Source organism: Drosophila busckii, chromosome 3L, assembly GCF_011750605.1.
Source record: "Drosophila busckii strain San Diego stock center, stock number 13000-0081.31 chromosome 3L, ASM1175060v1, whole genome shotgun sequence".
NCBI lineage: Eukaryota > Metazoa > Arthropoda > Insecta > Diptera > Drosophilidae > Drosophila > Drosophila busckii.
Genome location: NC_046606.1, coordinates 3,238,338 through 3,260,323, shown reverse-complemented (window position 1 = coordinate 3,260,323; position 21,986 = coordinate 3,238,338). Strand labels below are relative to the sequence as shown.

The 21,986-nt window shown below is 41.8% G+C and overlaps 5 protein-coding genes across 10 annotated transcripts; all 5 read right to left on the bottom strand.

The window, feature by feature from the left end:
• Positions 1 to 5,738: 5,738 nt before the first annotated feature.
• LOC108598084 (insulin-like growth factor-binding protein complex acid labile subunit) lies at positions 5,739 to 7,407 on the bottom strand. The gene is made up of 2 exons (XM_017984697.1): positions 6,787 to 7,407; positions 5,739 to 6,725 (listed from the first exon to the last, which is right to left on the bottom strand). Exons 1-2 carry the CDS (start codon positions 7,405 to 7,407, stop codon positions 5,739 to 5,741), a joined length of 1,608 nt encoding a protein of 535 aa, XP_017840186.1.
• An 89-nt stretch (positions 7,408 to 7,496) lies between these two features.
• On the bottom strand, positions 7,497 to 12,858 carry LOC108600129 (phospholipid scramblase 2-like). Of its 2 annotated transcripts, none has more exons than XM_033293865.1 (6): positions 12,716 to 12,858; positions 12,536 to 12,623; positions 12,237 to 12,336; positions 8,084 to 8,411; positions 7,864 to 8,022; positions 7,497 to 7,787 (listed from the first exon to the last, which is right to left on the bottom strand). In XM_033293865.1, the coding sequence occupies exons 1-6, from the start codon at positions 12,767 to 12,769 to the stop codon at positions 7,761 to 7,763; spliced, it is 756 nt and encodes a 251-aa protein (XP_033149756.1). In that variant the 5' UTR covers positions 12,770 to 12,858; the 3' UTR covers positions 7,497 to 7,760. The 2 variants fall into 2 exon arrangements, with proteins under 2 accessions (XP_033149756.1, XP_033149757.1); XM_033293866.1 differs by having other exon boundaries at positions 8,084 to 8,430; positions 12,256 to 12,336.
• A 592-nt stretch (positions 12,859 to 13,450) lies between these two features.
• On the bottom strand, positions 13,451 to 15,163 carry LOC108598674 (phospholipid scramblase 2-like). 3 transcript variants are annotated; one of them, XM_017985392.2, is made up of 5 exons: positions 14,826 to 15,150; positions 14,586 to 14,649; positions 13,861 to 14,312; positions 13,651 to 13,809; positions 13,451 to 13,574 (listed from the first exon to the last, which is right to left on the bottom strand). In XM_017985392.2, exons 1-5 carry the CDS (start codon positions 14,880 to 14,882, stop codon positions 13,548 to 13,550), a joined length of 759 nt encoding a protein of 252 aa, XP_017840881.1. In that variant the 5' UTR covers positions 14,883 to 15,150; the 3' UTR covers positions 13,451 to 13,547. The 3 variants fall into 3 exon arrangements, with proteins under 3 accessions (XP_017840881.1, XP_017840882.1, XP_017840883.1); XM_017985393.2 differs by having other exon boundaries at positions 13,861 to 14,448; positions 14,535 to 14,649; positions 14,826 to 14,857; XM_017985394.1 differs by lacking the exons at positions 13,451 to 13,574; positions 13,651 to 13,809 and having other exon boundaries at positions 14,231 to 14,448; positions 14,826 to 15,163.
• A 57-nt stretch (positions 15,164 to 15,220) lies between these two features.
• LOC108598673 (phospholipid scramblase 2-like) lies at positions 15,221 to 16,916 on the bottom strand. Its single transcript, XM_017985391.2, has 5 exons — positions 16,464 to 16,916; positions 16,210 to 16,408; positions 15,666 to 16,156; positions 15,452 to 15,610; positions 15,221 to 15,386 (listed from the first exon to the last, which is right to left on the bottom strand). The coding sequence occupies exons 1-5, from the start codon at positions 16,842 to 16,844 to the stop codon at positions 15,345 to 15,347; spliced, it is 1,272 nt and encodes a 423-aa protein (XP_017840880.1). The 5' UTR covers positions 16,845 to 16,916; the 3' UTR covers positions 15,221 to 15,344.
• A 461-nt stretch (positions 16,917 to 17,377) lies between these two features.
• LOC108598445 (phospholipid scramblase 1) lies at positions 17,378 to 20,896 on the bottom strand. Of its 3 annotated transcripts, XM_017985081.1 has the most exons (5): positions 20,534 to 20,896; positions 19,794 to 20,082; positions 18,107 to 18,597; positions 17,890 to 18,048; positions 17,379 to 17,659 (listed from the first exon to the last, which is right to left on the bottom strand). In XM_017985081.1, the coding sequence occupies exons 1-5, from the start codon at positions 20,711 to 20,713 to the stop codon at positions 17,597 to 17,599; spliced, it is 1,182 nt and encodes a 393-aa protein (XP_017840570.1). In that variant the 5' UTR covers positions 20,714 to 20,896; the 3' UTR covers positions 17,379 to 17,596. The 3 variants fall into 3 exon arrangements, with proteins under 3 accessions (XP_017840572.1, XP_017840570.1, XP_017840571.1); XM_017985083.1 differs by lacking the exons at positions 19,794 to 20,082; positions 20,534 to 20,896 and adding an exon at positions 18,894 to 19,263 and having other exon boundaries at positions 17,378 to 17,659; positions 18,107 to 18,584; XM_017985082.1 differs by lacking the exons at positions 19,794 to 20,082; positions 20,534 to 20,896 and adding an exon at positions 18,894 to 18,992 and having other exon boundaries at positions 17,380 to 17,659.
• Between the last annotated feature and the right edge of the window lie 1,090 nt (positions 20,897 to 21,986).

Sequence of the window (21,986 nt, the reverse complement as noted above, 5' to 3'; positions counted from 1 at the left end):
ATATGCGCCACATCTTAAAGCCGACTCGAGTCTTCGATTTCGTTGTTGCCTTGTCGCTTTCGTTTTCGATTTCGGCTCAAAGTGCAGCATCAGTGAAATTAAATTGGTTTTTTGCCATTTGTCGAGACAGCCGCCGCACACTTCAATCGCCATAAACTCGTGCCACACTTTACGAGGCGTCAGCAGCAGCAACAGTGTTGCAAGTTGCAGTAGCTTGCGCTAATGTTTTTTTAAACGCACTACCGACTTTTTCAATCAAATGCTAAAGTTCAATTGATAACGTTTATGAGTAAATAGTTGAACATTACTAATTATCTGCATTTTAATGCTGCTCAACACAAAGCGAATGTATAGTGCGGCTATTTGTTTGATTCATGTGTACAATGATTTCAGTGCGGGCTGTCATTCGTTGCTATTGAAATGCCATCAATTTCTATTGATAATCGAGTCCAGTTCACGAGCTTTGGGCACAGCTCCGCGTGGAATTGAGAACTGAGCAATTGCATGGAAACGCAATTATTCTGTGACTCTCTCTGCTCACTCACTCACTCAGTCACTCACTCACTCCAGCTGTAATTATTATTGATCGCATTTCAATTTGTTGTGCATTTTTTATGCCTCGCTTACAACAAAATCCATTTGCCGCTCCACAATGTGGACGACGAGCACGCTCTATGAGCACATTGTGTATATGTATATAGAGTATATATGTCTGCCATGGCGTATTTTACAAATGCGCTTAATGACACTGGGCTGCCATTTGGACAGGCGTACGGACGGACGGACGGACAGGCGGCTCAGGCTTGAGCTCGACAAATATTTGCTTAAAGGCTCTGACTCTCGAAGTTGCTGAGGCTGACGCTGATGCTGCGGCTGTGGCTTGTGATTGAAGCTTAATGCATATGAAATGGTAATTACGCATACGCCACATTGTGCAGCGGAAGCAAGCACTGCCACTTATTGTCGCTCATTTATCTTATTAATAGCCCATTGGACTGAGGCTGATGCTGATGCTGAGTTAAGCTCGGCACCATTTATCAAGCAGCTTGACAAAAATAAAAAATAAAAATCGAAAACAAAGCGAAAAAAAGCGCGCAGTTCAATTGTCGCAGTCGCTGCTGCTGCGTTTGTCATTTCTATAATAAAGCCTGGGCCATTGACTGAGCAGCGTCTGCAGGCGAAGTTTCAACCATAAGAGAAAAAAAAGAGCAGCCAGCCAGCCAACTGTTTGCAGAGCGAGAGACCGAGACCACACTCATGAGTCTAGACGGCACAGCTAATAGCTCAGCTTAGCAGCGCACTAAATCAGTTTAGCTTCTATAAATCAAGGAGTCAAGGCTCAGGCGTACTGCCCTCTAAATCACAAGGTGTCAGGGCACCTCGAGTGCTCGCTGCTTAACCATGTTATTGGCCAGTTAAACTAGCCAAACAATGGGGTCAGCACATGAGCGTTGGATTTCGGTTTTGTTTATTTATTTATTTGAGCAGCAAAACAGTTGTCCAACTGTCAGTGACAAGCAGCAGCAAGGACTTGATTTATAAACATTTACATAGAGCTTAATGCGACGCGGCGTTTTTGCCTGTTGCCCAATTAGACGCAGCAATAAATTGGCCTGGGCGGAAGCAGGCACTGCAATGCCGTTAATTAAAAAGTTTTGCCTACTAGTTAATTGAAATAGATCTCGATCTCGATTGTAGTTTTTATTGATATTTTGCTAACGTTTGACGTTTGCCGTTTGCCGCTTGCCGCTTTGCGATTGCAGCAAATGAAACTAAATAATTAGTTTGCTGGCCTCTTTAGGCTAAACTTTTTGGCATTTCAAGTGCTGCAAGTTGCCGGCGCAGACTGTTTGCCAACTCAACTCAAGTGGGAGCCCACTCAAAGCCAAAGCCAAGCCAAAGCAGCAGCAGCCAGACGGCAGTCGGCGAAGTCGAGTCGAAATGCCAAAAACTTCACACATTATGAGCATTCGGGGTTTACAGCCCAAATGCATTTGACAACGCTAGCTAAGCTCAGCTGCTACATAAATTCAACAACAACAACAATAGTAACAACAACAAACAAATAAACAATATATTAAAGCCAGAGCCTGCGGCCAACTACAGCACATAAATAATAAAAAAGAAAACGCAAACTTTTTTGTCAAAGCGCGCGCCCCAAGTGACACTCGAAGCGCACCCTTTTCTGATAAGGCCAAAGCCATTGGCCCTAGAGGCAACAACGGGCACAACAGGCCAATAACAAAATCAATAATGATTTGGCCCAGCCCCGCAGCAGCGAGAGCAGCAGCAAAAGAGTTTGCCAAAGCCAAAGTAAATATTATCAATGCGAAAACTGAAGCGCAGATGCGCTGTAAAAATATTTAAAAATAAATTCAGAGCAGCTTTTTTAAGTTTAAACGAGTTTGTAGCCAAGCAATTTATTTTTTAATGTAGCAACATATTTGTCGAATTTTTTAGAGCGCATTGCTGCTTCGCTCGTTTGCGCTTTAGCGGCCAAGAGTGCTTTAGTCAACAATGTTGGCTATTGTTGCAACTTTGAAACGTGGCACAGCAGCAGCAGCTGTTGTTATTTACTATAAAGGTTGTCGCTGGCCATAAACAGCCAGTGGGGCCAGTGGCCAGTTGAATTTGAAGTAGTTTCGACTGTCATTTGCATGCACTTGGGGCCGTTATCAAAAGTTTATGTGAGCAAATTGAAGGTTTGGCTTTAGTTGCGTTGCAATTGAATTAATTCAATTGCCTAGCGTTTGTTTAAATGATGCGCTAATTTGCAACAAACACACACACACACACACAAATGAGTGCGTGTGTGCCCACATTTATAGTTGCCACAGCAGTTTTTGGCATTTAGTTTGGCGTTGCGCTTGCCGCATGTTTAATGCAGCTAATCAACATTAAGCTCGGCTTAGTGCAAGCGCGAACCGCAACCAACACACACACACACACACACACAGACATACAAAATGCTTGCCACATTTACATAATTTCATTTGCAGCAGCTGCCACAAAGGGCGGCCGGCTCCATAACGAACACATTTACAAATTATTACACGTTTTTGCAACCAACATTAGAGTCAGCTGTTGATTTGCCACGTCAGCCTCGCTCATACGCAATGCGCATAATTGGATACGCTTGAATATTCAAAGGCTCTCGCACTAGCTGATGTCTCTCTATAAATACAAATACATGCGGTTTGGTCTGGTCTGCCTCGCGACGTGGTCGCCCCCAGACGCTGCCGCTTCATTAATTAAGTTCGCAGCGACTTGAGGGCACAGCTGCCACAACAATAGTTACAACGCATGTTAGCTGCTGAGCATGACGTTGCCACAATCTTGTTGAGTAAGCGTTAATAATTTGCTTGCTATTTTTTTTAAGCCTATCTGCCAGCCGAAACATATCGAGGGTGTCATGCATAATTTATAGCTACTCATACGCATACGCATACGCACTGTGTGCAGCCAGCAGCAAAGACGCTTTTAATAGGCTTGCAAGCAGCTCATGTCCTTGTTGTCCTTGCGCTCTCTTCCAAGCTCAAAGCTGGCCATGCAATTAGGCCATTAAAAATCATTAGCAAAGGTATTTTGTGTGGCCCAGCGGCAGCCAAGGCGCCTGCCTAGCTTATTTTGCCAATGAAGTAAAATTTTTTGGCAGCTGCCAGCTGCTGCTGCTGCTGCTGCTGCTGCTGCAGTTGCATGTTGCTACCATGTTGCATACTTTATGGCAACTGCCAAAGGTATTTTCATTAAAAACACGCCAGGCCATGCAGCCAGGCAGCCGTTGACACACACACACACACACACACACACACACGAGGCTATAAGATGCTCTGCATATAGCACATAGCTTAGTTGGCAGCTGGCTTAAACTATAATGGCCTTATAAAAGCGTCGAGAGCGCTGCAGCTGCGCTGCAACTTTGTTGTGTGTGTGTGTGTGGCTCTAAACAAATGCATTATGCAACTTCAATTAATTACGGCCACAAGAATGTTGCAAATTATATGCATAGCATAGCTAATTCCACATTTACCGTTAACAATTCGAGCCACAAAAACTGCAATTAGCAACAGCAAACAATTAAACGCAAATATTGTGAACAACAAGAGCGTCCACTACATAAAATTCAAAAGCAGCAGAGCTGACCAGCACTTGATACAAGTGCAGTTGTTTAGCAAAATTTTCATAGCAGCATAACGCATACGCCAGGTGCGCCGCCCACCCAGGCAGCTAGACAGACAAGTACAATAACTTGGCTACACACACAACACAATTGATGCCCAGTGGTGTTGTCACTTACAGCGCCACACGTCAGTTCAATTTGATGTAGGTACAATATATATATATGTGTATATATATGCAACAAGTTTTCACACACAGACACTCAAGTCTCAGTCCTTTTAAAATTGTGCAAACAAAAGTGTGTGCGCCAAAGTTTGTGCCCGAAATTAATTGAAAGGACTTTGTCCTGTTTCTTAACAACGTCTCGACGCTGACGACCGCAAAACCGTTGCCGTTGCCGCACAGCCTGCGCCACATAAAGGATCTAACGTTAACGTTTCACCTTTGACCAAAATGCATAAATGATTTGAGCGACAACAACTTGGGGCCAAGGCGGTCGCTTGTTAAAATTTTCAACCCACGAAAATTTCTAATTAAATTAGTTTCGAAAATTTTTATGAACACAACGTCGTTGCTCGCTCTCGTTCGTGTTTGGCTAAGCAATGCCCAAGTGGTTGCTACGCTGTGCTACGCTCTTGGGCTAGCTGGCCGGGCTCTCTAGCCGAGAACTTTTATTGTCGCTGTTAAGCAACGATGCCAGTTAGCAGTTGGTAGTTGGTTGGTTGCTTGCTTTCTAGGCTGCAGCTGCATATCCTTTTGTCTGTTACGTCTGTAATTGCTGGCAGTACATACGCATTCGTTGGATAACTGGGTCCTTATGCTCTCGCCTTTTGTCTGTGTGTGTGTGTGTGCGTTATAGCCAGCTTTTGTCACCTGTGCGTGTGAATGCCTCGCATACTCGCACTTTCAATGCAATCTACTTGAATGCGATAAAGTTGAACTACTTATTTACCTACAAGTGCTGTCAATATGCTGCACACGACACAACACATATGTGACCCCCCCACCCCCCCCCTAACACACATAGCTGAACAAATCGACAAGCGTTTTTAATGGAAAACTTATGAATAGCTGCATATTGTTTACTAACGACTCAACGTCTTAGCAGCAGCTCAAATTTACATTTGCCAGCAGCCACTGTACTTTTGTTCATTCAGTCAATACATCATTTATTCATCAAGTCACGGCCAATCGAGCAACTTTGTTTTGCCAACAATTTGAAAATTTTTTAATAAAAATACTTACGTTAAATTACGCTCAGCAGCAGCAGCAATCAATGTGCGGCATTTGTTGTTGCTGCCACACTCCAGCAACTGTCCACAATGCCATTGTCACTGTGCCCCTGTTGCGTGTTGTTGTTCAACTGTTTGCCTAAGTGGTGTTAAGTATTTGAAAATCTGTTCAGCTCTATTCGTGCCCGCACCGCTTATACATCAGTTGGGGTCACACACACACACAAAGTGTGGGGGCGAGCGCTTTACGTTTTATTGTTTTACGACAGTTGGCCAAATACTTTTGGCTGGCAGAAAAGTTTTGCGCCTCATGGTCCGTTCGTGATTTACGCCTCCTCTGCTGGCATTTAGTGCTATGCTATTGATTTATCGCTTCATTTGCCAGGCTTAGATCTGTTCATAGTGCTGGACAATGCCCAGCGCCTGCACCGCTAGCAAATCCCTTAAGCACTGCTGCATGGGCGTGGGCGTGACCACGCAAAGCGGCTTTTGGCCGCTATAATAGGCGCTGCCTGCGCGTGTATAGACAACCTGACGCTGGTGCAGCCAGCTGGTGAGCTCGTCCAGGCATGAGCACTGCCAGGGATTGCCTTCGATTTGTATATGTTGCAAGTGTGGCAAGTAGTGCGGCGCCAAAGCTGGCAAGTAGCTTAGCTGATTGTTGTTGATTTCCAGCAGCTGCAGCTTGTCAAAGGTGCTCAACACATCCTCATCCAGCTGCAGCAGGCGATTCTCGCTAAGCGTGAGCAGCTGTAGCCGACGCAGTGGCGCAAAGTTGCGTATGTCGAGCTGCAGCAACTTGTTGCGTTGCAAGCGCAGCTCCAGCAAAAAGGGCAGCGAACTGAAGGCCAAGGCATGCAGCTGCTGCAGACTGTTGTAGCTCAAGTCCACATAGCTCAAGTTTCTGAGCAGCGTGCTGCCAAAGACATGAGCGCCCAGCTGCTGCAGCTTGTTGTGGCTTAGATTGAGCACTCGCAGTGCTGTCAGATTGGCAAACAGCTCAGCGGGCAGCACTGCAATTGCATTGCCTTGCAGCTGCAGCGTTTGCAGCGCTCTAAGTTGACGAAATGCGCAGGCGCCAATGCTGCTGATAGAGTTGTACCAAAGATTAAGCGTTTCCAAGCGGCCAAGTTTGCTGAATACATAATCCTCCAATTGCTTAACATTATTCGAGCTAAAGTCAAGCAGCTGCAGCTGTGGCTCTGCGCCCAAGAACAAGCTGCGCTCTATGGCATAAATATTGTTATTGGACACATTAAGCACACGCAGCTGCGGTAAGGCATAGAATATGCCGCTGTCCAGCTGCTCCAGCCAATTGCTATGCAAATGCAGCTCGCGTAGCTGCGGCAGTCCGCGCAGCTGACACCAGCGAAACTGCAAAGCAAAAGTCTAAATGTTTGAATATGCATTTAAATAGTTTAATAACTTTACTTACATCGCGCAGATTGTTGTTGCTCATATGCAAATGCTGCAGTTGCGCATTGGCGCCTATGGTCACATTCTCCAGCTCATTGGTGTCCAGCTGCAGATAGAGCAGCTGCTTTAAGCTCTTGAACGCATCCAGCTGCAGCTCAGCTATTAAATTGTTTGAAAAGTTTGCATACACCAGATTGGGCAGCTGCTGCAGCAGTTCGCTTGAGATGAGCTGCAAGTCATTGTGGCTTACATCCAAATTGCGCAAAGGCGCTGCAGCAGCAAATTGCTTAGCCAGCAGCTGCTCCAGTTGACAGTGTGACAGATTGAGCTGCTGCAATGCTGCAAAGTCGCGGAAGCCCAGCGCGCCCAGCGTCAAGCCGCCCGACTGCGACAGATCCAATTGCTGCAGCTTGCGCAGCTTGGGCAGCGGCTCATCGCCATTCTCCAGCCCTGTATGACGCGCATTAACCACGCGCACTGCCACCCAATCATCCTGCACATATTGCTGCAGCTGCTCAAAGCTTTCCAGCTCGCGGCATATATAACTTTGATTTGCTAGCAGCTCACATTCTTGCACATCTTTTGCATAGACGCCGCTGTAGCCAAGCCAGGCTAAGACTATAACTTGTTGTAGCTGCATCTGAATTGAAACTGAAGCGTCCTCGGCTTATTTTTAGTCAGCGCCCAAACTTGTTTAACACTGCTACAATTTTTTAAAACAAAGCCGGTTTGCTGTCAGTTTATTGTTGGTCTCGTTTATAGAGTATTGAGGTATTCCTTGTTTTAGTCAACTTATAAGTACAAAATTTGGTATCAAAAATTAATGTTCAACAACTAGATGCATACACTTTTAAAAAGCTTGTACAAAATGAAATTCAACACTGTATAATATATAAATGCATAGACTTTTGAAAAGCTTTGTAAGTTTCGAGGCACTTTAGATTCAATGCATTCAATGCAGTTGTATGGAAGTTGTAAATTAAGCTGGAAGCATCAATTGTTCTCAAAGTACAAGAAGTCCTGAAATTGAAAAAGCATTAAGTTAATAGGCAATAAAAATTGGCTTAGCTGCGAGCAGCGACATTAGCTGACTTACAATTAAGAAGGTGGCACCTAGTAGCACCGCCTTCATGCGCACATCCAAGTCCAGTGGAAACGAAATGCCAAAGCAGTCGGCATCAGTAAAGAGTTCACGTGCCAGGCCAGACCACTGCTTAACGATTTTGCCAATAGTGTTGCCATTCATTGCATGCAGCTGTTGGTTCAGCGGACATTTAAGTAAAACGTTATTAACAAAGGCTTAGTTCGCTGCTTACCTCAAACTTATGGTGACTGAGTGCAGAGCCCTTGAGGCGCAGCACAGAGTCCCCAGCGTGATTACGTATGTCAAACACTGGCGTCATAAATGTCGTCTCCTTCTGAATGCTGCCAATTAAGTTGCCACTTGCCGATACCTCCACTGCTGGCATTTCGCAGCAGTTACAGCAATCCTCTGGACGATAGACTTGTATGACTTCACTGTTGAAATTGTCGCATATGGAAATATTAATGGAACGCTCTTCGCCGCCACAGGCCTGGGACATGCAGCTGCTTTGTTCAGTTGCCACGAAAACTCTTTGGCCAAGCGCATTCTTTACCACATAAGTGTTGCCCCAAGTCTCAACTTGTTCAGTAATCAATAGCAAAATCGTGAATCCGAAGCGTTCTGGTGCTGCTAATTCGAGTCAGACATGAAATTGTTTAAGAGTTTTGCGTATAAAATGCAGCGGCCCCGCCGCCCCCCCCCCACTTGAGTGGGCGGATTACAAGCGCTCGCGCTATAGCTGTGTTACAAGCTTAATATTCTGCTGAGGCTTGTTTATTAGATCGTCTAAATCGCTTGTTAAATTAGAATTGTTGTAAAGAATGAATAGTTTAATTAATCACAGACAACATTTTGTTCATGTTGATCAAATGACATTTTATAGTGGATTTTATTAATACTCTGCTGCCATTTAATGATTCATGTATGATAAACTCTTGAATCTGATTATTACGCCACTCAGTTACAGCTGCCTCAAAGTTGAAAATTAGAGACAAAAACATGTTGCTGGAATGGGATTATTAGCCTAACTTTTTTAAATCATTGCATTCGTCTGAAGTTGTGTGCGTTTAGTGTTTATGCTAAAAACAAGTTGCATCATTGACATTTAGATTTAACAATTTTAAATGTTTCAATTGTTTTATAATTTAAGTAAATTGTAGTAATTTTCAAATTTTAAAACTTTTATTTTGAAGTGCAGTTTAATTGTATTGCATCTCCGAGTTTAGCAAGGTTATTCGGAGCTCTTAAGGTCGTTGCCATTTTCCGGCGTTACGCGTCTCAAGTTCGATATTTCACATAATTTGTTTGTTTGTTGTTTTGTTACCTCAAGCAGCGGCGGTGGACTGGCTGAGCTGCCCATGGATGAGATGCTAGCACCGGGCGTCATTCCATCGATGTCACAGGTGCTCATTGCTCATTGTCGGTTGGCATTGGCATCTTTTGTTTAACAACTGTCACCGCAAAACTCAACTTGAAGCGCATGTCAGACCAACTGTTAACACAACAGTTAATTGTATTTATTTTATTTTCATGAGCAATTGTGTCGCCAGAGCCGCAGCTATCCAGCATCAGCCAGCCAAGCGACAGGCGACTCAAGTGGCGTCTTGCTGGTCAATGCGATTACGTTTCGCTGTGTTGTTTGCATTGATTGCAGTCAACTGTAACTGCTGCTCTCTTTATTTTTGGTGATCTTATATATTGATATTCTATTTAGATTATTGTTGTGTCTTTGTGTTGATGACGGCGCCAAGATATTATCTCGCGCGCTCTTATACAGTGGTAAATTAAATGCAGAATTAAGTAAGGTAAAGTGCGAGGCTGTCAAGTGTTCGGCATGCGGTGATACATTGTATTATATTTCAAGCACAGACAGGTGATAATTGATTGTGCAAAGGCATTAATTCTACCATAAAATTTAAGACGCGTGCAGATAATTATTAATAATTGACAAAGGGCAAAGGCAGAACACGATCGGGCGAGCACGAATTAGCTTTATCACAAGAGCAAGCGAGAGTTGTAGAAGTCCTGCGGGCGCTGACACTTAGTGCTACTAGTCTGTTTATGCTGTTTATTGTTGTTTTGTTTTCTTTATTTAAATTACAAGGCAAGTCACAAGGCGATGCGAAGGGTCTAAAGCTATCCCTTTGTTTTGGGTTCCAGCCCCTTTATGCATTTGCGCTTTCGCTGTTACCATGAGCTTACGGCTCTCTTTTGATTTCCTTGTGATCTCTTTCTCTCTTTTTCTCAATCTCTGAACAAAGTTTGTGGGAAAAGTTTAAAGTAAAACGCGCTTTCAAGTTGCTTCACCTTTAGCCTGACTGCGCCTTTTAATGGCTGCTTTAGGTTGTGTAAGCCAATTAGTTCTTAATTTGCAATTTGTTGCTGCATGTTGCAAAAAAACGAAAAACAACAGATAAAAACGGAAATAATTTGAAAAATTTAAATCAAGCGGCAAAGAAGTTAAAGCAAAGCCGAACGTTTTGTTTTGCAACTTTGTTACCAATTTGCTGTTGTATTTGTTGTTGTTGCTGTTGCTCTCTCGCTTTTGTTGTGCAGAACTTTTAACTGAATTAATTTCTTTTTACTGCACTGCTGCTTATCTGGCTTACAACAAAATGAGCATTGAGGCGTTAACTGTAAGCTTTTAACAATTTCTACTTCAGCTGATTAAAATTTTGTTTTAATTTTCACTTCCTCGATTAGAGCAAATGCATGAGGCGTTTAGTCTAAGCATTTTACTTTTTTCTCTTAAATTTTGCAAGCAGCTCAAGACGCAGCGCGCAGCGCGCAACACGCGGCGTATGCGTATAAACAGGAATTAACTATTTCAAGTTTGGCCTTTGCGCTGTGCGCCCAATCCTGTCTAAGCATGTTTCATTAAAAGATTTGGCTAAAGGAGAGAGAGGAGGAGGAGCAGAAGAGAGACGCAGTAAAAGGATGCAGGCGTATGGCGCGCTGGCAAAATTGTCAGTGTAAGTGAAATATTTCCAAAACAAATAAAAGCAAAGTGCGCTGCAAAACAGACAGAGAAAGACAGATAGAGAGTGAGAGGGAAAGAGCGTGCATAAGTAAAAAGCAGGTAACATGACATAAACATGACATTTGACTTTCGTTTTGCGTTTTGCGCCTTCAGCTGACAGGGAGCCGAGAGCCGAGAGCCGAGAGCCGAGAGCTGGCCGAGGCACTGACTTAGCTATGTGTAATTATATGCATTGTCAAAGAATATAGCCGTCACGCGACAAACAAAACTGGACGCATCAATGCACGGAAACAGTGACCACAACAAATATTAAAATGCTAAGTTGAAGCTCGAGAGTACTGAACTAATATAATGTTTTCAAGTAAAATTAACGTTAATAGTCAGCGATTGCGACTTCGCGGTCTCGAGTCTTTATTAATCACACTTTTATAAAGTTTATGTGATTGTGGTTTAATAAAGATTTCTATATAAAATTTATTTGTATATTTACACGCTTAATATGCAAGTGTTTGCTTTAGTTGTTATAGCTATTATTTGGTAGGCTATTGTTAGCAAGCCTTTACATATTCTTATTATTTTAACAGACTTTTTATTAGTATGCTTAGCTTAAGTTATCTTTGCCTTTGCCGTTGCCATTTGTTATTAATTTAAAAGCCTGCCAGTCAAACGTTTATGTTGGGCATGTGCAATTTTGCCAAATTGCTTGCCAGAGCGAGAGTGAGCGAAAATTTAATGTGCGTCTCACATGAGAATTCAAATTTATATTGAGTGTTCGTCCCTACGCAGACAAAACAGAGTCGCAAAAGTTTTCAATAAAAATAAAGTGGCAGTGGGGGCGGCCAATCAAATGGCCAAATGCCCATTCAAGTTGAATGCAATTTGGACTAAGCAAACCACACATTGAACCCCCTCCCTCCCTCGACCATAATATTCAGCAGAAACTTTTGTATTACGCACAGTTGTTGGGCTTTGGGGGGAAAATTGTTGAGCACTGGCCAACATGTCGGCAATCGACAGTTGGCCATAATAATTTGCCACATCATTAACAGCTCAGTGCATAAAAAGTGATGGGGCCGACGACGCCCAAGATCAAAGCGTCCAGCGACTTTATTAACGCCAAACAGCCAGACAGTCTGTTGGCCAAGTAACTTTTATTTTATACATTTTTGAGTACAAATTAAAATGGCGCTAAATGCGCCAGTACCCACCCGCGCTGTCCGCTCTCGTCTGTGTGAAGTGAAGTGAAAGTAGATAGCATTCTTAATTTCCAATAAAAATTCCAAACCAAAAGTATATATAGATATATATCTGGAGAGCCGCACAAGTAGGCGATAAAAAATTAATAAAGCTGCGATTATACAGACTGAGAAAAAGATAGCGTAGCCTAGCTTCAGTGTCAGTATAAGTGTTGCCCCAAGTCTCAACTTGTTCAGTAATCAATAGCTGATCAACGCTTGCAAGATACTCCAATCCACGCGGACAATTCGAAGCAGCTCTTCTAGTAACTGTAGAAAACAAATATATTTATAGTATACAACAATTAAATAGTCCAACGTATCAATTGATCTATGACTTTATATGGCAGCTCAATTAAGCCGCAGACGCCCGATCACGTTTATGTTGCTAGTGCTAATTAGCGTGTGTACTGAGCAAATAAATCGAGGGCCTAAGTAGATCACTTGTTCAAAGAAAAACGCCCTTTACCTTGTGCAGTGCCAATGGACCCAGCGCCGGCTTGTGGCTTAGGCTGTTGAGTAACGAGAGTATGCGACTCCACTCCTGAAGCGTTGGCCTGAAGAATTATTAAAATTAGCAGTTGATTAGTAATGCTCTTCCTAGTATAAATATGTGTGTAAGTTTATTCATAGGCGTCTAAAAACTCACAATGGATGAATAAGTTGGTGGCTTGTCTTTATTTTCAGCGTTCTGCATCTCCATTATTATTTATAATTCTTGTGCGTCTTTGCTGATTTAAGCTTCAAAAGCAACTGCAATTGATTCACAACTGTTATTAACAAATAGCAACCACCGCTTAAGAAAAACAACAAATATGTGTCGCTATGCGGTCATAAATAGTACTGGATGACAGTTAATAAATGACGTCATTTATAAAAGGCTTAAGAGCATACAGTTTTCAAATTTTATATATAATAAAAATATTTTATATTAATGCCACTCCTCTAAAAGCCTTTTTTGGCTTTCAATTTTTAATTTTTAATTATTTTTAATTACAGTTCTTGCAAAACACCAACGAGCGATAGATGGCGCTATATGTCGACTCATTTGACATACTATTTTTACCGCTGCTTATTTAAAATTACTTAAAAATTTGTAAACGTTTTGACTTTAGACGTTTTCGTATTAAAATTAATATTATAATATAAAAGTTGGAGAAAAACTTTAAATTTAGAAGTAATAAGAACTTCGATGGAAATTTGAAAGTGAAAATTGTTTTTCTTTGATAAAATTGCTGGCAGTTGTTCAGCTTAAATTTAACCATATTAGAATATAAAAGTATAAAGAGGTTATTGTTGCTTTATATGCGATTAAGTTTGCATACAAAAATATAAATATATATATTTCAGTTATGAAGACACATAGAATTAAACAAAAATTTTCTAAAATTTACTAATATTTGGCATCTTTGGTTAATATCTAATGCACTTTTGGTTTATACATTATATACACAATTATTTGGGGAAGGATGCAAGGCGAATCAATGTTCCGAAAAGTAAAAGAAGTCCTAAAAAAAAAAATTATTTATCATTTGATTTAGTTGGAAAAAATATAAAGAAAAATTATAAAGAATGCTGACTTACAATCAAGAAAGTGGCACCTAGTAGAGTCGCTTTCGTGGAGACATCCAAGTCGAGTGGAAACGAAATGCCAAAGAATTCCGCATCTGTAAAGAGTTCACGTGCCAGGCCAGACCACTGCTTGGATATCTTGCCAATGTTTTCGCCTCCCGGTGTAAGTATCTGTTGCTCAGTAATTAGTTTAAAGTAAAAATATTTGAACGAATTACTTACATCAAAATTTACATTGAATTTTAGTATTGGCGGACCTTCAATGCGTAGCATTGTGTCGCCAGCGTGGTTCTCTATGTGAAATATAGGAGTCATAAGCGTATTCGTTTTCCGGATACGACCAATGACGTTGCCTGGTGGCGCGGAAACTTCGACGGGTGGCATTTCGCAGCAGCCAGCACAGCAATCGTCTGGGCGGTACACTTGTATAACTTCATTGTCAAAATTATCGCATATTCTTATATCAATGTGACGATCTTTGCCGCCATAGCTTTGGGTAAAGACACTTGTTTGCTCAGTGGCAAAATAGACTTTCTGGCCCAGCGCATTTTTTACTGTATATTTATGACCGAGCGTCATCGCTTTTTGATTAATTAAAAGCTGATCGACACTTGCAAGATACTCCAATCCAGGCGCACAGCTCGAAATGCCCACAGGTATGCTCATCCAATCCTCTGAAGAAAAATGTATAAAGTCATGAGCCACATCAATTATCAATTAATAAGCGTCATGTTAGTTGATCAATAATGTAAACTAATTGTCAGCTGGCCCTGGTTACCCATTCATCAAATCTCGGAGTTCTTTGGCACCCTAGATTATTACCAGCAAAAAACAAATCATTATAGCTGATAGCATATATAGATTTCACATAAATAATGTAATCTAGCTTGCTGTACATTCTACACACTTAAGCACTAATCAACATCTTATTGATAATAACCATGCACCTCCTACTCCGCCGGTAGAGCCAGGCTGTTGAACAATGGGATTCTGTGAATTCATCGTTTCATCCTGAAATGCAATTTAGCAGTTATATTTATAAACAAATTTTATAGTATATGTAGATAAACAAACAGCGACATGACTCATAATAACAATCGAACAATTATAAATAACGTATTCCTTTCAACAGCGCCCTCTATGCATTAATTTTGAATACATGAGTAACAAAATTTTTATAAACTTACGTTTGGTGTATAAGCTGGTGGTTCGCTGCCCTCAGATTTTACATTTTCCAGCTCCATTGTTGTTTATTTGTTTTCTTTAAGACTTGAAAAACTGTTTGTACTTCAGTTCAATTGAACTAGCACTTATCAAAGTGAACGCCTGAACTGTAGCTAACAATTGAACTACGATGAACAGCACTATTACTGAATTATACACGATGACAGTTTGACACAATAAACCAAAGAACTTATCAGTACACAATGATGAGCGTTAGATGTCGCTATAGTTAATATTTATGATATACTTATTCGACAGATTCAAGCAGAATAAACTTTTATTTAGCTGATATGGAAGGCAACATTTTATTAAGCGTTGAGGAAACAATTTATATGAATTTGTTGACAGCTTTAACAAATTGTTATTAAATATTTATGACAGACATTGTATAAATGACATGCTAAGAATTTAAGAAATATTCAAAACTATATATCAGAAAAGCATACAGATATATCTGAAGCTCCAAAATAGCTTCATTCTTATTACTCTGATTGAACTTGCTTATTTTCATAGTACATGTAATCCTAAAGGTAAATAAATTGTTGATACTGTTGCAGATTAAGCCTTTAACGCTGTCTATTCGACTTACGATCAAGAAAGTGGCACCGATGAGTGTTGCCTTCATGCGTACATCCAAGTTGAGTGGAAAGCTTACGACATAGGTGTCCGCATTAGTAAAGTTTTCACGTAATATGTTTGACCACTTGTTGGTGATCTTCCCAATTAGTTGGCCATTTTCTGTGAACACCTGTTATATGCAAGGCGTTAAGTAGGTAAGCAAAGGCTACGGATGCAGCACTTACATCAAAAATTACATTCTTGAAGCATTTGCTGTAGCAAATGGGACCTACAATACGCAGCACAGTGTCGCCAAAGGAGTTCAGTACGCGAAATTTTGGTTGGCAAAAAGTGCACTCCTCCTTGACGCTTCCAATTTCATGGCCTTGTGGCGCCGATACTACAATGGACTGCAGGCACAATGGACAACAGCAGCCGTCACAGGCCAGCGGACGTGCCATGTGTATGGCCTCATTGCCAAAATTATCCATTACATGCATATGAAAGGGACGAAGGTGGCCAAAACACGCTCTCGCGCAGCAATTACTAGTTTCGGCGGCAAAGTAAATATTCTGGCCCCACATATTTTTTATATCAAATAAACTGGAAAAATCGAAGCCAAGAACTATCTCGAGCACATTCAATCTTTCTTGAATAATTATCTGGTCAAGAACCATAAGATATTCCAATCCGGGCGGACAATTTTGACTTCTGCCAGGTGCGTTCATCCATGGGCCTGCGAAAACGGCATAAAATTAGTTTGGATCACAACTGAACCTAACAACTCACCTAAACCTGCAAGTCCTGGTGGCCTGCCAGGCTGTGAAGTTATAGGTTCTTCTTGTTGCTGCCCCTGCGTTTGTCGACCTGTTGCATAGTCTTGATAGCCTGGATGATTTCCGCGAACTGATAAAGTACCGAAAAATCTATTAAAAATCCGTTGCAGTGCTGGCATCTCGTTATCAAATTGTGCCGGTGGTAAACTATACTGAAAAAGAATGCGTTTCGTTAAGCTTCTCTGTCAAGGCTCTTTAAGCACTTACAGTGCAAGACTGTGTGGGCTCAGGCGCTTTGGATTGCTCAGCTGTTGGTGGAGAGTGTGCGGTGTCGTCAACCGGTTCACTGATCTCACTAATCACTTCACTCTTCTCAGCTGGTGCGCCGAACTTCTCAACCGATTCAGTCTTCTCAGCTAGTAAACTGTTCTCCGCTAGTGAATTAGTCTCGTATGGTGCATTTGTTAGTGAAGAGCATGCGCTGTCCTCAACCGGTTCACTCTTCTCAGCTTGAGCGCGCTTCTCAATCGCTTCACTCTTCTCAGCTAGTGAAGTGTTCTCCGCTAGAGAGCTACTCCCAGCAGTTGGTTCACTATTTTCATCTGGTGTGCTGGCTTCTGCGGTTTTATGCACTTTGCTCTTGTCCATCGTTTGTGTTTCTTATAAATATTACAATAAAATATTAGTTATACATATAAAAAGCAGTAAATAAGTTAGTCTACTATGTTACTAAAAGTTTTGAACAAATTACAAGTTGAGCAATCAAATAGAAAAGTAATTCTTATATTTTTACAACAATTTATTAATGAATAATAAAATTTATTAAGTATTGAACAGAGTATAGAGTTGTCGTTGCTTAAATGCGTTATTTGATTGCTAAACATATATACTATATATATGTGATCAATGAACTCCAAGCAGCAAACAGTTTGCTGGCAGCGGTCACTGTCACTGACATAAATATAAACATGATTATCTCGCTGAACATAAACGTAAATTCGAGTAACATACTTATCGTATTATATATAGTACATAAATATATTTCGTTCACATACATAAAGGTACTTTCATTGTTCATCGTATCAGCCAGCATAGGACTATGTTTTTGATTTATATATTTTATATAGTAAGACACATAGTTTAAAGTACATATACATAAGTTGTTGTATATAAATATATATATATATATCTTAAGTTTCGGTGTTTTAAAGCGAACGTTTAGTTTAAGCTGAACCCAAATCACAAATTATAAATAACATTTCATAAAGAGCCTGAGATTAACAGGAGTAAAGTAAAGCTTATGCAAAAATATTTTCCAGCGCTTAAGGTTCGGTTCACTGGGGGCTTCGATAACTGGGCATGTGGTCAAAACAAATTTATCTATAAAATTGAAAGATAGATCAGGAAAGCATGCCGGGCGTATCAGTCTCGCGGTTGCCAGATTTCTCAAAGAACATGGCATCCTAAAAGTAAATAAAAGTAATTGTTATTTATGGCTAAATAATAATATAATGGGCATAGCTTGTCTAGCTTAAGAAGCGAGGGCTTGGGGGTTAACTGGTTACCTCAAAGCCAACGATATTTGCGTTGCAAACGACTGACGAGTTTTAAACGTAAGAAGTGTATGCTATACGACTAAATAGCCCATTGTTTGGTTAATAGAGCTAGCAAGTGGTAAACAATAGATACTCACAATCAAGAAGGTGGCACCTAGTAGCACCGCCTTCATGCGCACATCCAAATCGAGTGGAAACGAAATGCCAAAGAAGTCCGCATCCGTAAATATTTCACGTGCCAGGCCAGACCACTGCTTGGATATCTTGCCAATCTTTTCGCCAGTCAGCGACACCACCTGTTGCATAATTTGTGACTCTTAGTAAGTGAATTTAAATGCAGACTACGCTACTTACATCAAACTTGACATCGCCGCAGAGCGAGAAAGTGCAGAAGGGACCTTCGATGCGCAGCACTGTGTCGCCAATGTGGTTCAGTATGCGAAACGAGGGCGTGCAAAGCGACCATTCCTGCTCGATGCGACCAATAACATTGCCCGGTGGCGCCGACACCTCCATGGACTGCAGACAGCAGGGGAAACAGCAGGCCGAGCAGGCCAATGGACGGTACATATGAATGACCTCGGTGCGATAATTGTCGAATACTTTCATATCAAAGGGACGCGCTGGACCGCAACAGTTGCGCGTGCAGCAATCATTGTCCTCGACGGCATAGTAAACCTTCTGGCCAAGCGCATTTTTGATGGAAAATTTATTGTTTGTCTCGAAGCCTGTGAACGCCTCGAGCAGCTCCACTTTTTGCTTAACTAAAAGCTGGTCGATACTCGTAAGGTACTCCAATCCGCGCGGACAATTCGGAATGCCGACAGGTATACTCATCCAGTCGCCTGTGTGTGGAGAAAATACGCAAAGATGAAAGCAGCTTCATCAATTAGCAGTAAATCACGCCCACAAAAGCGTGTCAATTGGTCAATGTCGTTGTCAGCTTGCCAGCCCAGCTGCCCCAATGTCAAGCAGCGCTCAATTGAGCGCAGACCTCGACCCCTCGACTTGTGGGTTATTGTGTTGCTTACGCACTTACCCCATGTGCTATATTTATGTATCTAATCTAATCTAGATAAACTAACAATTATAGCACATAATAGAAGTATAACTGAGTGTTGAAATAACGACTGCTGCTCACCTTCTATCCTCATCGCTCATAAAGAAATCGTAGCCCTTGCGCTTGGCGGACTTATTCAGGCGCAGAGTGTGTCGAAATTTCTTGGGCAGCGGCTTGTTGGCCTCGCGACAAACCAACTGCTTAAACGTTTGCGATCTGTTGCACAGGTAGCTGTATTTACTGTACAGTGAATGCCACACAAGACGCAACACTTTGGAGCCAGTGCTGACGCCAGGCGCTGCACTGGCCTCGCCCTCGACCCTGTCACTTTTACTCAAGTCTAACGTGGAGATGTAATGGGAACTGCAGGCCACAGCAGCCACAGACTCTGCGGTTGGCGCTGACATTGCACACAGACTGTAAGTTTTAACTGCTGAGCGACTGCTCTCGTCGCTGCAACGAATAGAACTGAGCGTCTGCCTGAAGGAGACGCCAGCAAGTTGACGCCGTGCCGGAAAAATCTGCGCTCGTTTTAAATGGCGCTTTGTATTATATTTTATTGCTTCAATTAAAGCGAAAGCGCAGCGTCACGATAAGCGAATGGGTTTTTGGGATGCCTCTTTGGTGTGTAAACAACAACATGTTGCTGATCTCAGTTGATATCAAAGTGGGTGCTGCCTTAAATCTCGCTTATCTTGCTAGCCTAGACATGAGTAAATATTGAAAGCTAACACATGTGTGTATAAACATTTCAAGAACTTTGTTCTGCGCCGCTGGCAAATAATCTTATGCTTATGCCAGAGAAGTGTCTAATAAATTAGCATTGGACTTGCTATTAACACATTTCTAGTTCATTGACTTGCATCTTGCAATGTGAACGCATTTCTTTGTTTCACTTTGCTGATTGTGCAGCGCTGACCCTTAACGACTGAGAAGTCTGCGCCTTTACTCTATCTGTGCGTATTGATTAAAGCAGCTCACCTCCTGCTCCTGCAGCTGCCATGCCAGCATGTGGATGAGCTGGCGGCATGCCAGGCTGCGTTACAATGGGCTGCTGTGCTCCGGGTGCATAACCAAACGGCTGTGGCGGTCCAGCTGGGCCTGGTGGATATCCAACATGCTGTGGTACTGCGCCGCCATGATAGGCTGGTTGATTGGCGCCAAATGGAGCTGGTGAACCATATGGCGGCTGTTGTGGAACTGGTGCATATCCGGCATGATGCTGCTGCGGTGGTGCATATCCACCTTGATGTTGTGGTGGCGAAAAGCCCTGCAAGTGCATTTGATTATTATATTTTAAATATTAAAAATCTTAAAGGGGCGTTCTTCGTATTCGGCTGCCAAAACTTGATTGCCAACAGGTTCTGCAGAATTAATGTTTCAAACAAAAAGCCGATTTATCATCATAATGGCATATAGCCATATAAATGGGCATTTGCTATCGTCATTAAGCTCGCGTGTGTGAACAGTTGATTATGAAATTAAGCCGCAGAGAATAACTCAAAGTTAGCTGGAAATACAGTGCAAACAAAGCGAAGCAACTGATAAGTAAACAGCATGCGTCATAGCGTGTATTGACTGTAACAAAGGCACGCATGTCAAAAGCTATATGACGTCATATTTAATAAGCGAATGCTTACAATACTCGTACATTTATGTTTGGCATCTATTTTGGCAACGCCCCCCTATAATATATACACACATATATATCAAACACTTACATAGTTTGGCGGCTGCGCTGGCTGCGGTCCGGGTGCTCCAGCTGGATACGGAGGTGCATTGCCTGGTGGATAAGGCGCTGCATGTCCTGGCGCATATGGAGCGCTGGCCTCAGCTGGCGGCGCATTTGGTTGATAGCCTGGCGGCACGTAGCCTCCGTATTTAGTATTGTTCATGTCCATTGCTTTGATTTTTAGTTTGTGCGTATTTTGTTGCGTTAACACTGGGAAGTTACTTTTACTACAATCGCAAGGGAAGGCGGAAGCACCGACGTTATCGTTCTTAAATTAACACGCTTTTATAAATTGAAACTTCACAACAAATTACACAGAAATTCAAAATAAATAGCGAGTATTTATTATTTTGTGTTAGTGATGACACGATATAGTCGATTATTTGTGGTGGAACTGTCTATTGAATAGAGCTGCTCAAAAAATACGCTGACATTCAAAAAGCGTCACAACTAAGCAAACTTGCAATCGATTAATAAATATCGCAACGTTCATAATTTAGCCGCGTCACATTCAAAAACGGTTTGTGCGCTTGCTAAATTTAAGCAATTAATGCCGCAGCCGTCTTAGTTTAGTTTTGCTGCTGCTTAATAGATGGCGCAACAAACTTTTAGTTTTAGAAGCAAAAATAATTATGTTATGAATCAAAAACGCAATATATATATGCTTACGCTACTTCAAAGAGATGAATTTTAACATAATATGTATATATTGCATATGATTTATTACGCGCATCAGGTACAGCTTTGTGAGAGCTTCAGTTGATTAAATATGCATTCATTACTATTTATTTATTACTTTTTATGGCTTCATTGTTTTGTTGGCACACAAATACACTTTTATAAAATATTTTATCAGCTTAGTGCATCAACAAAACCGCCATTTTTACACACCCTCGACACAGTCACACACACACACACACGCACACACACATATTTGCTTAGTACCACAACCCACATTTTTTTCTAATGTGCAAATTCAAATGCGAGGGAGGGTGAAAACTACTTCTGGGTGCGGGTTGGCTGTGTGCTAGGGGGAGGTTGAAGAAAAAGAGAGAGGGAGAGAGAGAGAGCGCGCGCTAACGTTAGTTAGAGCAAAGAGAGGGCGGCGATGTAGTTAGCGCGCATAAAAAATGGCGGTTTCCGACGCAGGCAAACAGAGAGCAAAAAAAAAAAAACTGCTGGACGTCAAGTTTGTGAGAGAGAGGCCCGCAGAATAAAAATCTAAAAAAAAAAAATGTAGAAAAAAATATGCGAATAAAAAATCCACCCCATGGCAAAGGGACAGCAAGCAGACGTCACTCACACAACGAGCAAGCCAAAGAGAAAGAGAAAGAGAGAGAGAGAGAGCTACGTACAGCGTAATTACCAATACAAATGCAAAGCGCTGTAGAGAAATCATCAGCAGCATGCCATGCACCACCCCCTCCCAGGGCCCAACGCCC

Excerpts from the sequence above, each read along its gene's own strand:
- LOC108598084 (XM_017984697.1), bottom strand. The coding sequence starts at position 7,407 with ATGCAGCTACAACAAGTTATAGTCTTAGCCTGGCTTGGCTACAGCGGC. Across the intron at positions 6,726-6,786 it reads GCAACAACAATCTGCGCGAT|TTTCGCTGGTGTCAGCTGCG; the intron begins GTAAGTAAAGTT and ends TTTGCTTTGCAG.
- LOC108600129 (XM_033293865.1), bottom strand. The coding sequence starts at position 12,769 with ATGGAGATGCAGAACGCTGAAAATAAAGACAAGCCACCAACTTATTCA. Across the intron at positions 8,412-12,236 it reads GTTGAGACTTGGGGCAACAC|TTATGTGGTAAAGAATGCGC; the intron begins TTATACTGACAC and ends TTGGGGCAACAC. Across the intron at positions 8,023-8,083 it reads TCAGTCACCATAAGTTTGAG|CTGCATGCAATGAATGGCAA; the intron begins GTAAGCAGCGAA and ends CTGAACCAACAG.
- LOC108598674 (XM_017985392.2), bottom strand. The coding sequence starts at position 14,882 with ATGGAGCTGGAAAATGTAAAATCTGAGGGCAGCGAACCACCAGCTTAT. Across the intron at positions 14,650-14,825 it reads CACCAGCTTATACACCAAAC|GATGAAACGATGAATTCACA; the intron begins GTAAGTTTATAA and ends ATTGCATTTCAG. Across the intron at positions 14,313-14,585 it reads CTCTACCGGCGGAGTAGGAG|AGGATTGGATGAGCATACCT; the intron begins GTGCATGGTTAT and ends ATTTTTCTTCAG.
- LOC108598673 (XM_017985391.2), bottom strand. The coding sequence starts at position 16,844 with ATGGACAAGAGCAAAGTGCATAAAACCGCAGAAGCCAGCACACCAGAT. Across the intron at positions 16,157-16,209 it reads ACCAGGACTTGCAGGTTTAG|GCCCATGGATGAACGCACCT; the intron begins GTGAGTTGTTAG and ends CCGTTTTCGCAG. Across the intron at positions 15,387-15,451 it reads TCGGTGCCACTTTCTTGATC|GATTACATGTACTATGAAAA; the intron begins GTAAGTCGAATA and ends ATTTACCTTTAG.
- LOC108598445 (XM_017985081.1), bottom strand. The coding sequence starts at position 20,713 with ATGGACATGAACAATACTAAATACGGAGGCTACGTGCCGCCAGGCTAT. Across the intron at positions 20,083-20,533 it reads CAGCGCAGCCGCCAAACTAT|GGCTTTTCGCCACCACAACA; the intron begins GTAAGTGTTTGA and ends ATGCACTTGCAG. Across the intron at positions 17,660-17,889 it reads TAGGTGCCACCTTCTTGATT|GATGCCATGTTCTTTGAGAA; the intron begins GTGAGTATCTAT and ends ATTTACTTTTAG.